This window comes from Clarias gariepinus, chromosome 24 (assembly GCF_024256425.1).
Source record: "Clarias gariepinus isolate MV-2021 ecotype Netherlands chromosome 24, CGAR_prim_01v2, whole genome shotgun sequence".
NCBI classification, from domain to species: domain Eukaryota; kingdom Metazoa; phylum Chordata; class Actinopteri; order Siluriformes; family Clariidae; genus Clarias; species Clarias gariepinus.
In genome coordinates, this window is record NC_071123.1 from 23,245,525 (window position 1) to 23,260,000 (window position 14,476).

Consider the following 14,476-nt stretch of genomic DNA (forward strand, 5'->3'; position numbering starts at 1 on the left):
TTTTATGATGGTTGCAATTAACGGCTGATGATGAGGTTATTCAGAATGACTTAGAAGTAATTACCAAATAGACAGATAATTTTTTAAGATGACGTAAAAGTTATGCAATGAGTGGCGCAGTGGTAAAACATTCGCCCGATATCCACACGTGAAACACGTGATAGTCTTCGGTCCTCCCGACTGAGCGGTAGTAGTAGCCTTAATGTGGGAGCCCCCTAGTGACAGGGAGGAATTGGACACGACTAAATTAGGAATAAAAAAAAATAATGTTATGAGATGTGTTTTTTGTTGAAAGTGTTTTTGTGACTAAATGTGGGTTTTGGCAGGCAGCTGCTCTCTCCTCTTTTTAGTATTGTGAACATCCAATAAATCTTCGCCTAAGGGCCTACAACCCACTTCACAATTTTCATAGGCATGGTTACTTACTTAGCTAGTGAAGGTACAAGACCTTTCTGCAAACGTGTATTGTTTCTCAGTTCTGATTGGTTGATCAGTCTGATTTTGTGCCTTAGATTATTTAAAAACTTGCATCCAAAACTAGCCCACGTTTGAAAAAGTTTTTGATCAAAATATTTAGTGTTTATGGAATCAACTAAAAGCAGTATGATCTGATGATGAGCAGTTTTTATATGATCTCTATAATTTATATTAAATAGCAGTATAGAAATCTGAGCTGACAAACACAGGGAAAACATCTTACAAACCATACATTTAAAAAAAGATTGACAGGAGCCACTGTAGCAACAAAACAGTTTTAATGACAACTACATACAATTACAGTAGTTTTTTTTTTCCTTGTTTTATCAGCTGATCAATATCAACAAGCTAAAAGCACAACAAGATCATTTAGATAGCCTCCTAAAAGAGAAAAATTAAACGAATAGAAAGAGAGTCGAAAGACAGAAACGCATCTGGGCAGAGACTCGGCTAACACTCAGCACTCTGATCGTGCGCATGGATAAAGTTAGAAATCTGTAAATGTGTGTGAGGTAAGTTTTTTAATCAGTATGATTGTTTAAGACTGACAAACAATCACTGAAAAGCAGCTGCCATCTTTTTTTCTTTTAAATGGATGGCTTCTTAAACCAGTCCTGGAAACTCCTTAGAATACAAAATCTCACAATGTGTCCTCTTCCCTCATGTTCCCGGTCCTCCTTCTCCATTTCTATTTCTCGTCCTTTCACTTCCCTGCACTTTACAACACCTGGAACTTGTGATCGAGGCAGTCGACGGTGCTGAAGCCAAGCTTCCAGGCCTGTTGGTCCTTGTAGTCGAGGCAGTCAAAGCCAAGCGAGGCAGAGACCCCGTAGCCCTGTGAGGCGAGCGAGGGCGACTGGCTCAGCGAGGTGCTTACAGAGGGAATGGCAAGTGGCGAGAGAGCTCCCTGAGAAGTAACAGGTGAGAGGTAAGGGCCGCAGTCGAAATACGGAGAGGAGCTAAAGCCTGTACCGTATGAGGCCGACACTGGGCCGTAGCTCATGGCATACGGACGCTGCATGCAAGCGGTACCTGAACCACACAGGGGGTCAGGGAGAGGCGACAGAGAGGTGGGGCTCCAAATGGACACAGGGGTGGACCCTAGAGTTGGAAGAGGAGGAGGGAGAGGAGGAGGGGGTGGTGCGACTGAGATGTTAGAAGGATCAGAGGGCATCTCTGGAGGAGGAGGAGTGGCCTTTTTCTTCGGAGGGCGGGGCTTGGGCTGGCCGCTAGACTGCTGTTGCTGCTGCTGACGGCACTTGGCGCGTCGGTTCTTAAACCAGACCTAGAAGAATAAGACACATAGGGAGACAATTTAGAGATGGAGGAAGTCAGGAACAGGGATCAGGAATGATTCAAAATAGAGTTGTGGGATTAAAGCAATTTATATTATAAACACAAAAAAGAAGGCACTGTTAGCACTGTCGCCTTGCACCTCCAGGGTCCGGGTTCGATTCCTGGAAAGGCTTGATTCCAGTCTCTGTGTGCATGGACTTTGCATGTTCTCCCTGTGCTTGGTTTCCTCCCACAGTCCGAAGACATGTAGGTTAGGTTGATTGGTGTTCCCAAATTGCCCGTAGTGTGTGTGTGAGTGTGTGTATGTGTGTCCCCTGCGATGGATTGGCACCCTGTCCAGGGTGTACCCTGCCTCGTGCCCTAAGTCTTCTGGGATAGGCTTCAGGCCCCCCACAACCTTGAATACAGGATAAAGCGGTATAGAGGGTCTTTTTGAAAATATAGTCTTTAGTGTGAAAATAAAATAAAAAAACAGTGCCCCCTGGTACCCACGACGCCTCACTGGCAACTCAGGCATTCCTTAATTAACACTGAAACAGAGATCTGCATCTCTTGTATGGACTGATCTGTATCTCCTGTGTCTTACCTGCCCACAGGTATGTCTCATCTCTCCCTTGCAGTGTATCATATAAATATATATCAAACCTAAACCTGCATTCCTAAATTTAATATAGAGTATATGGGAGCCCAATCTAGCATGCTACATTACACCTTTAACAACCTAAAGGGGTCCCCGAGACCATAATTAAAACATTTTCCTAAGAATCCATGTCATATTTATAGCTATAAATAAACCGGTGCTAATGTAGATCTCGTACACCTTGCAGTGTCCTGTGTTTTCTTGTGTCTCACCTTCACCTCACATCTGTATCACACCTGTACTCATAACGGTCTCACCTGTACTCTAGACTCAGGCAGGTTGATTTTGAGGGCCACCTCCTCCCTCATGAAGATGTCTGGGTAGCGCGTCTTGGTGAACAGTGCTTCTAAAATGTCCAGCTGTGTGCGGGTAAAGGTGGTGCGCTCTCTACGCTGCTTTCTCGGAGTTGCTAAAGACAAAAACACAGGCGTTAGTTTAATCATTTCTCATTTAAATTGTGAATTTAAATAATTATTAAAAAATCTGTAGCTTAAACTTAAAACTGGAGCTATTAAGATGAATTACATTTGAATTCCTACTGGAATTTATGACCTGAGTAAAAGTTTTAAATTGGTATTCTGATACATTTTGGATCTTCTCAAATTATTTTTAATCTCTATAGTTATAGATAGGGAATGTTCATCATATCACGTTTTGTCTTTTATAGGGCATAAAGCATCAATAATAAAACATGTAAACATACTGTAGAATTTATCACTTATGATGACTTTATTGCTTGTTCAATGATAATTATTTACACTTAAATTTATCTCATTCAGTCACGTTCTAAAAACAAATGAATTTGGAGATTTTATCAATTATTATGCAATCAGCATTTGGCTATAAAAAATTGCATAGATAAAATAATAATATTTATAAAAGAAATAAAACAGGATTTTAAAATGCTAGTCAGCAAAGTTGATTTTCTCACATTGTTCCATATTTTTAAGAGTTTAATATCTTTAGTTATAATGTATATCAAATAAATAAATAAATAAATAAATAAATAAAAAATAAGAGTTTTTTCAGTTTTCTTCACCTACATTATTGTTGTGCATATTGTTTCATCTGTTTAGCTTTCAATTTAGCAAATAAATATTTTTTAACCCTTTAACCCAACTTTTTCCAAATAAATTTGTTGGTATCATTTTCCTGTTCCAAATTAAGGTAAGTTCTTCTCCAGGTTGGGTAATATATATATATATATATATATATATATATATATATATATATTTTTTTTTTTTTTTTTTTTTTTTTTAAAGTATAGTATAGATAAATACATAAAAATATACAAAAATACAAACTTAATATGCTTATCTTTTATAGTGATGTATCTCTTTACTTGATTAAGGGTTAAAAGGAGCGAATAAAAAAAATATACGAAGACTGTTTTTCACTGTTTCACTGCAACAAGATAATAATGGCATGCAACTTTTCTTTATACGTTTGTTTGTTTGTTTGTTTGTTTGTTTTAATTTTGGTAAGAAATGGCACAATTTCAACTCTGTATTCCAGATTTTGAAGTCTGTATTCCAGTTCATTATTTTTGAAATATAGATCATTTTTACATTTAAAGTTCTAACCTAAAAGTAAATATTGGTAATTAGGGAACTTTTAACTGTAAGTAACAACATTATTTACTCTAACACCTAAAAATTAATTTTAATGTTAAAGATTTTTAGCTTGTTATTTAAAAATTTATAATAACTCTTTTTTATTCCCTAAAATATGTCTAGCAGGAGATCCAGATTTCATTCTGAGGTATTGAGGTTTGTTTTCTGATGTGTCCGGTGAATCAGGTATTACTCTAAGAATACAATAAGTATATTACTGTATTATTATTATTATTATTATTATTATTAAAAATATACTGTCATGATTGTAAAAACTTTTCTTTTGTAAAAAAAAAAAAATAAGTAAAAAAAATAAGTACAATCACTACACAAGATGAAAATATTGCAGCTCTGGATACACTGGATACACATCAATCATCTATCACATAAAAGTGTACTAGAAGCATACTATACATAGTAAAAAACATAATATAACATATGTGTTAAGGAGTTATTTTGAGTTGTTACTGACCGGAGAAGGAGGAGGCGGTGTGCAGCAGCTCCATCCCCGGAGCCGGCAGCGTTAATCCGAACTGAGGCTGCTTCACATAGGACATCATGTTGATCTCCGAAAGTTCCTTTGACTAGTGCACCAGGAGAATCAGAGAACTTCTGCTCTCATCCACACCAGTTATTCAACTTGCTACAACTAACTGTGATATATTTTTAAGAGAAATTGTGAATCAGTAGAGTGCACAGAACGGACAGCTAATCAATGTGCAGATCTGTCTCTCTCTCTCTCTCTCTCTCTCTCTCTTTATATCTCTTTTGTCTCTGTCTCTCATTTCTCCCTCCCTCTCCCCTCATGGTCATTCCTCTTCTCCAACTCGTTGCAATCAAATCCTTTTCCGTGTCATTTATTTTCTTCTACCCTTGGTGCTATCACAAAAAGGAACCATTATTGTGGCATAGATTGGTCTGGAACTGATGATCTTGGAAAGGATGGTTCTAAACAGTACCTTTTTCCGATAGCATCAAGAGTACACATTTATATTATAATTATGTATTATTATCTAACTGTAAGCATAATGATAACTGGAAGCACTTACTTTTAAGGTAAAACTTTCCTGATGCTGACAGTACTGTAGATGTAAATTTTTGGATTTAATACAGTACGGAAAGTACACTTGAGTACACGTTCTTCTAAGTGTGCATACAGTCAACCCAGTTTCTGATTAGTCTTTCAACAGCACAATAATGTTCATTACATTTGCTGTATAAATTATAATTATGATAATATGGGGAAAAATATATGCATCTCTAGTGTTGGATGTATTTATTAGAAATTTCAAAAAGAAATGGAAATGCTCTACAAAGCTGTAAAAGAACTAACAGAAGGCACTTCATAGTGGCATCAAAAAATAAAAAAAACATGAAAGTTGAATGTGTTTAAACTGTTACCTCAAATGGAGCTAATTCATAATCAATAATGCTTGAAACAGATATTTTCATCAATGTCATTTTTTCCTTAAGTTTTTTTTGTAATCCAAACCCAATAATGAAACACTTTAGTAATTCTATCTACACCATACAATTACAATATCATATTATTACATTATTATATACAAATTTTATGACTATATTCACGTTATCTTTTTTTTTCTTTTGCTTGTTTGTTTTACACCTTATAAATAATGTAAGTGATTTTTTTATGCTATAGTTAATCACACACTGACACACACACACATGCATGTAGATAGCGTGTAAAGGAGAGAGAGGGAGTTTGACTGACTTATTATAATGTGCTTTATCTCAAATAAACCTCAATAAGTCTCTTAGTACAGGATAAAAAGGAAAACTGACATTTCTCATCAGTGGGACAGAAGAAGAGAAGAGGAAGGACAGAATTGGCAGCAAAAAAAAAAAGAGGTGAGTTTCTGGGTGCCACGTGTGTCACTGCGATGCTGCTTTTTGTTCGTTTATTTACCTGGGAAAATTACAAATTAATTTAAACTGCAAATTTTTATTTATAAAGACTTGTTCTATAGCTGTAGAGAAATATGTGATAAACATGATGAGAGAAAACAGCTAAAAGCAATGAGAGAAGAAATGTTAGAAGTTAGAAAAAAAACAGAGAAAGGGCTAACTAAGGGAAATGTGATGGATGGATGGATGGATGGATGGATGCACTTAATAAATATATATATTCTTATACTGGATGGATGGATGGATGGATGGGTGGATAAATGTAACAATAAATTAATATGTTGGAGAGATGGATAAATGTAAAGCTAGACAGATGGATGGATAAATAAAATAATAAATTAATAAGCCTAATAGTGCAGGTTGACTGGCTGGATGGATGTATGGATGTATGGATGGGTGGGGTTGGATGGATGGATGGATGAATGGATGGATAAATGGATAAGTGGATTTATGAATAGATGGGTTGTGATTATTGTATGCATGTATATTTTGGAATGTATTTTAAGAAATTAGCATTATTTTGTGTAACATTGACATAGAGCAATTCTGGACCGTGTACAATCTAGCCACACACCTGACATCAGTCTAATCTTATAATCACATTGATGGCTGGCTTTACAAAATGATTTTTGCTGTACTAACTGTATTGCTAACACGATGCAGAGTCAATAAATTCAACGGGGTCAATAAATTCCATATACATTTCATTATTAATTTTAATAACATTACAGTTACCTTGGTAACAAGACAAAATGGAGATACATAAAGTTACACACAAAGATAGATATAACAATACATTAACATAAGACTCAAATAACTGATTTGTATTGTGGACTACAGATTTTAGAAGAACATTAGACAGTAATGCTGAACCACTGCCTAAAACATCAGACAGTACAGACCATTGTGCAGAGCGCTACACAAAACTGATGGACCATTGCTTAGAAAATTAGCCTACTGCTGAGATTACAGGACAGTCTCATCAGAACACTTTTAGATAGTAAGTTACACTGAATAATTTTGGACAGCAACAATGGATGATTGCATACAACACTGGACTGTAGCATCAGACTATTGTTTCAAATATTGGACAATAACATTGGAGAATTTTAGAACACGTGCAGTAACACTGAATCATTTGCAAAGATTTTACAGTAACATAGGACTGCTCTGTATAAAATTCCATAACATTGGAATACTTTTTTAGAACATTGAACAGTAATATTGGAACATTGGAGCACTGATTAGATCCTTGGAAAGTAACTGTTGATTTGAACAACACAAAGACGCTGAACTACTGTTTAGAAAAAAATCACAGTTACATTTGAGACACTATCATTGGAGCATTTTTTTTTTAAATTGGACACTAATGTTAAAGTAACAAACGTAATGTTTTAGACCGTTGAAAAGCGAGATTGAACCATTACTCAAAACATTGCAAAGTAAGATTGGACCATTATTTATAACATTGGAAAGTGAGTTCGGAAAATTCTTTGAAATATTGAATATGTTTATTTATTTTTATGTTTTTGCTAGCTTTAAGCGTGATGCTACGTAAAGCTTATAAAGGTGTGAACTCTGTACACAAAATGTAAGGCTATGTTTGCTAATATATTTGGCCTTGTTTTGCTAAAGTCAGAGAAAATGTATTTGTTTTTCCTTGTGTTCTTGTGCCGAGTTTGTGGATGGAGCAGTTTTTTGGGGGGATAATGTGGTTGGGGGGAGGAGGGGTCATCCATCTGGCTACCACCAGCTAGACAGCCACACAAGCAATTATGGAAGTGGACTATCCTTTAATCCGTGCACACACACACATATACACACACACACACACAAACACACGCAACACACACACACACACACACGCACACACACTGTGGTCTGACACTCAATTCGTGCTGTACGGAGGTGACAAGAAAGAGTCAGCAAAACTAAGGGAGCAATAACGTTTTTTTTTTAATGAGCAGGTGAATTTTAGGGACATGGTGGAGGAAGGTTAAATAAACAGGCAGAAAGAGAAAGAAAGAGAAAAATAGACAAAATGAGGCTGAAAAGCAAGGGAGAGAGAGAACGTGAGAGAGAGAAAGAGAGAGAGAGAAAGAGAGAGAGAGAGAGAGATACGTCATTGCTGGCACACTGCATCAGATAATCCAGATTAGATAGCCTAAAAAGAACGGGTTTAATCTCCTGCCCAGCCAGTAATACACACACTGCTGTCATCACCAATCACTCACACACTCGTAATCCCTGAAGAAGTGCACACGCAGCCCACACATACACGCAAAATACACTTTACAACCCCCTCTCACATGCTTTATTTGCATACACACACACGCACACACACACACAATGTATATACATATTTACCCATTTAGTAGGTTATATCAGTAGGAATATTAGTGATTAAAATGCTGCCTGTGTGAGAAAGAACAGCCAGCAGAATTGCAAAAGCTTTCCTGTTGGTGCAATATGATGTTTTTTTTATGTTGTGGTTTGATAAAATAACTTAAGCAAATTAATTAGTGTTGAGTAATATAGACCAGAGAAAAGTAGCAATGAAGAACAATGTACAGTAATGTTGAATGGAGTAGAGTAAAACATTTTAGAGTAAAGTAGTGCAGAACAGAGTTTAGTAGAGTGGAATAGAGAAGAATAGAATACAATTGAGTAGATTAAGGTAGAGTGAAAGAGTAAAGTAGATTAAAGTACAATTAATTAGAGTAGAGTAGAGTAGAAGATTGAAAAGATATATTGGAGCATATTGGAGTGAAGTAATGTAAAGCAGGGTACAGTAGATTCGAATAAAAATAAAGTGGGGTAGAGTAATGTACACTAGAGTAGACTGAAAGTAGACTACAACTGAAATAAACCCCTTTATCAGTGTAGTGTAGCATAGATGAAGTAGAGAGCAGAGCATGATAAATAATTATAGCGTACATAGTAGTGTAGATTATAGAGGAATGGAGCATTGCATGCAGTAGAAAAGAGTATAGTAGAATAGAGGAGTATAAAGTGGAGTAAAGTAAATTAGATGGAGTCTGGAGTGAACCGAGGCAGTGCAGAGTAAAGTTTGGTAGAGCAGAATAAAGTAGTGTAGAATAGAGTATAGTAGAGGAGTTCAAAGTAGTGTAGAGTGGAGTAAAGTAAATTAGTGTACAGTAGTGTGTTAGAGTAGAGAAAAGCCATAGAGTCAAGTAGAACAGAGCAGTGTGGTGTATTGTAACGTACAGTGGAGTAGAGTACAGATGTGTAGAATAAAGCAGTAAAGTGTTGAGAAGAGTCAGAGAACAGTCACTGTCAGACACTCAACAGAGTCTCATATTTATAAATATTTTACTTGTCTCTGTAAACTGCCATTAATTTGACTTTCCTAAATTGCCTATAGTGTGTGTGTGTGTGTGTGTATATATATATATATATATATATATATATATATAGAGAGAGAGAGAGAGAGAGAGAAATTTTATTTCTTTCTACATTATAAAGGAATGCCGTAGGCGTCCAAGAAATGCATTATTCTCCTTTGAACAGTTAATGGTGAGATGTTTCTGCTACTTCTGCTCTGTAAAGACTTCATAACACCTCTAATCTGAGGTGCTGTTAATTGGTCATTTTTCAGGCTGATAACTCTAAATGAACTTCTCTTCTGCAGCAGAGGTAGGTTTTGGTCTCGCCCCCCTGGGATGGCCTTCATGAGAGCCAGTTTCATTATGGTGCTTGACGGATTTTGCAAATGCACTTGACAATACTGTTCTTGCAGGAACTATTACAGAACGGCTGACCTCTGTGTCTTAAAATAACAACTAACTGTTGTTTTAATTGTTGTTACATAATGACCTAATCCCATATGTGTTATTTTATAGTTTTGAAATTCCCAGTATTGTTGTAGAATGTAGAAGATAAATCACTAAACAAAAAAAAAAAAAAAAAAAAAAAGAAATTTGCAAGGGTTCTAAAACTTTTGAACGGTAGCGTGTATGTATATACCCTACAATGGATTGGCAGCCCGTACAGGGTGTACCCCGCCTCGTGCCCTAAGTTTCCTGGGACAGGCTCCTGATTACAAGATAAATCGGTATAGATGATGAGTAAGTGAGTGATTGAGTGAATGATTTAGCTGTTGAAGGGAGAAGTTCAGTGCAGGGGAGGGCAGAGGAACCCAGAGAGACAGAAGAACATCATGACTGCCCTCTAGTGGTAACTCTCTCTCTCTCTCTCTCTCTCTCTCTCTCTCTCTCAAATTAACTAAATTTTTTTAGATGTACTGTAATATACTGTATTGCACAGAATGTGTGTTTTTCCTTTTATTATTCAAAAATTGAGGCAAACCGTTGCCCATGACGTAATGTCACATGTCCGACTGGTGATGATTGGTCAGAGCAGAGACCTCGCTTCTGATTGGTCGAATTCACTGAGCGCCCGTCTCCAACCCGGATGTTTTGTATCCGAGAAGCTCATGGGAGACCCGGATGATGTGAAACGCTGTTTTAGCCGAGTCAGTCCGTGACCATGCTGGCTGACACAGAAGGTTCGTGTCCGTTTGTAGAGGACAGTTTTAGCCGCTTTCCGTCTCAGAGTAACATCTACGGGTTGTGCCAGGCGGGGGAGCACGGGCTGCTGGCTGCCACTCTGAAAGGGAAAGTGGTGTGTTTCAGATATCAAGACCTGCAGCAAAAAATCCGACCTGTGGCTAAAGAGGTGCAGTTTACCTACATACCGGGTAACGACACCAACTCACACTGTTTATGCCTTAAAATCCTGTTTTTTGTAGTATAAGTGATTAATTCAAACGGAATCGACTCATAAGTCAGATTCAGTCCGCGCGAGTCGGTTCATGAATCACAACATACATTTGATCCAGTTTTTTCTTTTTCTATTTTCTCCAAATGCACTTGACGTACTAGTATAACAGATATTATGGTTGTTAAGAAGTACTAAATTAAGTATAATTCTATTTAATATGTAGAAGAATCATTTTACATAATGAATCGCACAATTGAACTGACTCTTAAACTTTTAATAAGAATAATTAGTCAAAATGTGGTACTTCGGTGTATGAATTTAGTTCATTAGTTCCGGAGGCGAGTTCATAAGGCGTGATTTCGTATTGTGAAACGCATTGTCCCATAGGAAATAATCCAAATGCAGATAATCCGTTCCAGTCACGCAAACATATTACCAATTTCCAACATGATACTCATATTTTTGCATATAAAACAATCAAAACATTTGGAAGACATGTAAATATAGTAAAATATGAAATAAATAGACATTAAACCTCACTTAACCTTAATTTATGATTCCTCTTGGCACCAGCTGCTTTAAAAAATAAACTGAAAGTGACCCCCTTTACCTCTTGCTACTGTCCTTGCTAAATTTCTTGTGACTCCTGGTGATATGTCTTCACTAAATCTTACACAAAAAATCTAATCTCGCTTAAATTGGCTTTTCACTGAGGCAAACAAGTATTAAACGACTTTCAGACATACATGCGACTTAGCTGGTGTTCGGTTTTCGCTCGTATGCCGAAAATGCTTTGTATGCCGAGGCGAATTCCTTGCAAAATTTCAGTTCTTAAGGCGGAAATCCATGATGCAGGGTGTTTGTAGGTCGAGGTGCCACTGTATTCTCCAGAAGCCAGATACAGTGTGTGATGTCTGGAAGCTCACAGCCACCCAGTTTAATTTAACCCAGGGCCAACTGCTCTTGGGGTGCGCTAACTTTTGCTCCGCTACGTTTTCGTCCATTTTAGTGCAAGTACTTCTTTGAGAATGCGCGCGTTTTTCTCTCCTTACAGTTGATGCTGAAATCGTGTCTATCGATGCGTTTAACAAGTCTGCCCCGAACAGAGGCCTGGTGGTGGGAATCACCTTCATCAAGGTCCACTTTTTACTTTGTCATTCAGACCTTCTTTCTATGTGCTCTCAGAATTATTTAACCCTGGGATGAGTTCAGATCCCAGAGTTAAATAATAATCACCCTCACTCACTCTGTCTCTCCCTCAGGACTCGGGTGATAAAGCCACACCGTTCCTGAACATCTACTGCGAGTACGAGCCGGGGTCAGAGTTCAACCTGGAGTCCATTGCTCGTAGGTCACGCAGTCGCCACACACACAAACACAGACTTGTTATGGCACTGTAACCTGTTGGGTTTGTGTGTGAGAGTGTGCGTTTGTGTTCCTTACAGAGAGCTGCCTGAACCTGGAGCTGCAGTTCACTCCGTTCCAGCTCTATCACACAGAGTGAGTCGACACCTCGCACTCCTGTGACCGAGCGCCACCTCATGAGTGTTTAGAGCATTGTTTAGAGTGGTGAGTAAGTTGTTGCACAGTAAATTGTGTGTGTGCAGGGTGCAGTACAATGAGGGTCAGAGAGAGACTGTGTTCCTGCTCAGTGGACACGATCAGCGCATACACCTCTATACAGAAGTAAGCTGTGTGTATCGTGAATTTATCTGAAGACTAGTTCTGTCTGATCAGTTAAATAATCTCTCTTTTTCTTTCTTCCTCTCTTTTTCTCTCACTCTTTCTCTCTCGCTCTTTTTCTCTCTTTATTTCTTTCTCACTCTTATTCTCTTTTTTTTCTTTCTCTTTTCTCTTTTTTTCTCTCTTGTTCTTTTTCTTTTTCTCGCTCGCTCTTTTTCTCTCTTTACTCGCTCTCTTCTTTTTCTTTTTTTTTTTTTTTTCCTAATTTTTCCTCGATCTCTTTTCTCTCTCTCTTGGATGGGCAGAACGCTTCACTGCACCAGTTTGAGGAGCAGCCAGTCAAGCGCTTTTTCCCCGAGCTGACCGATCTACCCAGCAAGTGAGTGTGTGTGTGTGTGTGTGTGCGCCCGCTATACACATTTTTATGAACACACTTCCTCCACTGCACTGATATCTCGGGACTTCATTACTGTCCGAGCTGCTGATGTCACCTGCAAAGGTGGTTAAGTAGGACGGATATTGTTTGTAATGTCATTAATGTGTGTGTGTGTGTGTTGCAGTGTGTTGTGGATGAACGTTTTGAGTATCGAAGGCGGTCGTCGGCTCACAGCGTTCGGCTGTCAAAACGGCTGCGTGGGGCTTGCGCTCGTCAACCAGAGAGGACCTGGTAACACACACAGACATGTAAACTGTCATAAATATAGATCGTGCATTTGTATTGTAATATGTTGACCGTGTGTGTGTGTGTGTGTGTGTGTGTGTGTGTGTGTGTTAGAAATCCTGCAGAGTTGGCGTTTGCAGCAGGACAGTCCCATATCCACAGTGTTACTCTTCCCTCTAAAGGTGGCAGCACAGACCAGCAGCACAGATGGTGTGTATGTGTGTGTGTGTGTGTATGTATGTGTGTGTGTGTGTGTGTATGTATGTGTGTGTGTGTATGTATGTGTGTGTGTGTGTGTGTATGTGTATGTGTGTGTATGTGTGTGTGTGTGTGTATGTGTGTGTGTGTGTGTATGTGTGTGTGTGTGTGTATGTGTGTGTGTGTGTGTATGTGTGTATGTGTGTATGTGTGTGTGTGTGTGTGTGTGTATGTGTGTGTGTGTGTATGTGTGTGTGTGTGTGTGTATGTATGTGTGTGTGTGTGTGTGTGTGTGTGTGTGTGTGAATGTGTGTGTGTGTGTGAATGCATTATTCTCCTTTGAACAGTTAATGGTGAGATGTTTCTGCTACTTCTGCTCTGTAAAGACTTCATAACGCCTCTAATCTGAGGTGCTGTTAATTGGTCATTTTTCAGGCTGATAACTCTAAATGAACTTCTCTTCTGCGGCAGAGGTAGGTTTTGGTCTCGCCCTCCTGGGATGGCCTTCATGAGAGCCAGTTTCATTATGGTGCTTGACGGATTTTGCAAATGCACTTGACAATACTGTTCTTGCAGGAACTATTACAGAACGGCTGACCTCTGTGTCTTAAAATAACAACTAACTGTTGTTTTAATTGTTGTTACATAATGACCTAATCCCATATGTGTTATTTTATAGTTTTGAAATTCCCAGTATTGTTGTAGAATGTAGAAGATAAATCACTAAACAAAAAAAAAAAAAAAAAAAAAAAGAAATTTGCAAGGGTTCTAAAACTTTTGAACGGTAGCGTGTATGTATATACCCTACAATGGATTGGCAGCCCGTACAGGGTGTACCCCGCCTCGTGCCCTAAGTTTCCTGGGACAGGCTCCTGATTACAAGATAAATCGGTATAGATGATGAGTAAGTGAGTGATTGAGTGAATGATTTAGCTGTTGAAGGGAGAAGTTCAGTGCAGGGGAGGGCAGAGGAACCCAGAGAGACAGAAGAACATCATGACTGCCCTCTAGTGGTAACTCTCTCTCTCTCTCTCTCTCTCTCTCTCTCTCTCTCAAATTAACTAAATTTTTTTAGATGTACTGTAATATACTGTATTGCACAGAATGTGTGTTTTTCCTTTTATTATTCAAAAATTGAGGCAAACCGTTGCCCATGACGTAATGTCACATGTCCGACTGGTGATGATTGGTCAGAGCAGAGACCTCGCTTCTGATTGGTCGAATTCACTGAGCGCCCGT

At 38.2% G+C, this 14,476-nt stretch overlaps 2 protein-coding genes across 2 annotated transcripts in view; one reads left to right on the plus strand and one right to left on the minus strand.

Annotated features, from left to right (window-relative positions):
* Positions 1-744: 744 nt before the first annotated feature.
* On the minus strand, positions 745-4,760 carry crx (cone-rod homeobox). The gene is made up of 3 exons (XM_053484832.1): positions 4,499-4,760; positions 2,671-2,822; positions 745-1,762 (listed from the first exon to the last, which is right to left on the minus strand). The coding sequence occupies exons 1-3, from the start codon at positions 4,584-4,586 to the stop codon at positions 1,196-1,198; spliced, it is 807 nt and encodes a 268-aa protein (XP_053340807.1). The 5' UTR covers positions 4,587-4,760; the 3' UTR covers positions 745-1,195.
* Positions 4,761-10,394: 5,634 nt separating this feature from the next.
* Positions 10,395-14,476, plus strand: part of LOC128511938 (KICSTOR complex protein kaptin-like) — a 4,166-nt gene continuing 84 nt past the window's right edge. The window contains exons 1-9 of the mRNA XM_053484987.1: positions 10,395-10,672; positions 11,750-11,832; positions 11,958-12,042; positions 12,141-12,195; positions 12,303-12,381; positions 12,684-12,757; positions 12,939-13,045; positions 13,154-13,280; positions 14,377-14,476. The exon at positions 14,377-14,476 is cut by the window's right edge and continues 84 nt beyond it. Coding sequence (XP_053340962.1) covers positions 10,462-10,672; positions 11,750-11,832; positions 11,958-12,042; positions 12,141-12,195; positions 12,303-12,381; positions 12,684-12,757; positions 12,939-13,045; positions 13,154-13,280; positions 14,377-14,476 — 921 coding nt within the window. The 5' untranslated portion in view covers positions 10,395-10,461. The remainder of the gene's footprint in view (positions 10,673-11,749; positions 11,833-11,957; positions 12,043-12,140; positions 12,196-12,302; positions 12,382-12,683; positions 12,758-12,938; positions 13,046-13,153; positions 13,281-14,376) is intronic.

Coding starts and splice junctions, on each gene's coding strand:
- crx (XM_053484832.1), bottom strand. CDS start 4,586: ATGATGTCCTATGTGAAGCAGCCTCAGTTCGGATTAACGCTGCCGGCT. Junction 2,823..4,498: donor CACCGCCTCCTCCTTCTCCG/GTCAGTAACAAC, acceptor TTTTGTCTTTAG/CAACTCCGAGAAAGCAGCGT. Junction 1,763..2,670: donor TGCCTGAGTCTAGAGTACAG/GTGAGACCGTTA, acceptor TTATTCTTCTAG/GTCTGGTTTAAGAACCGACG.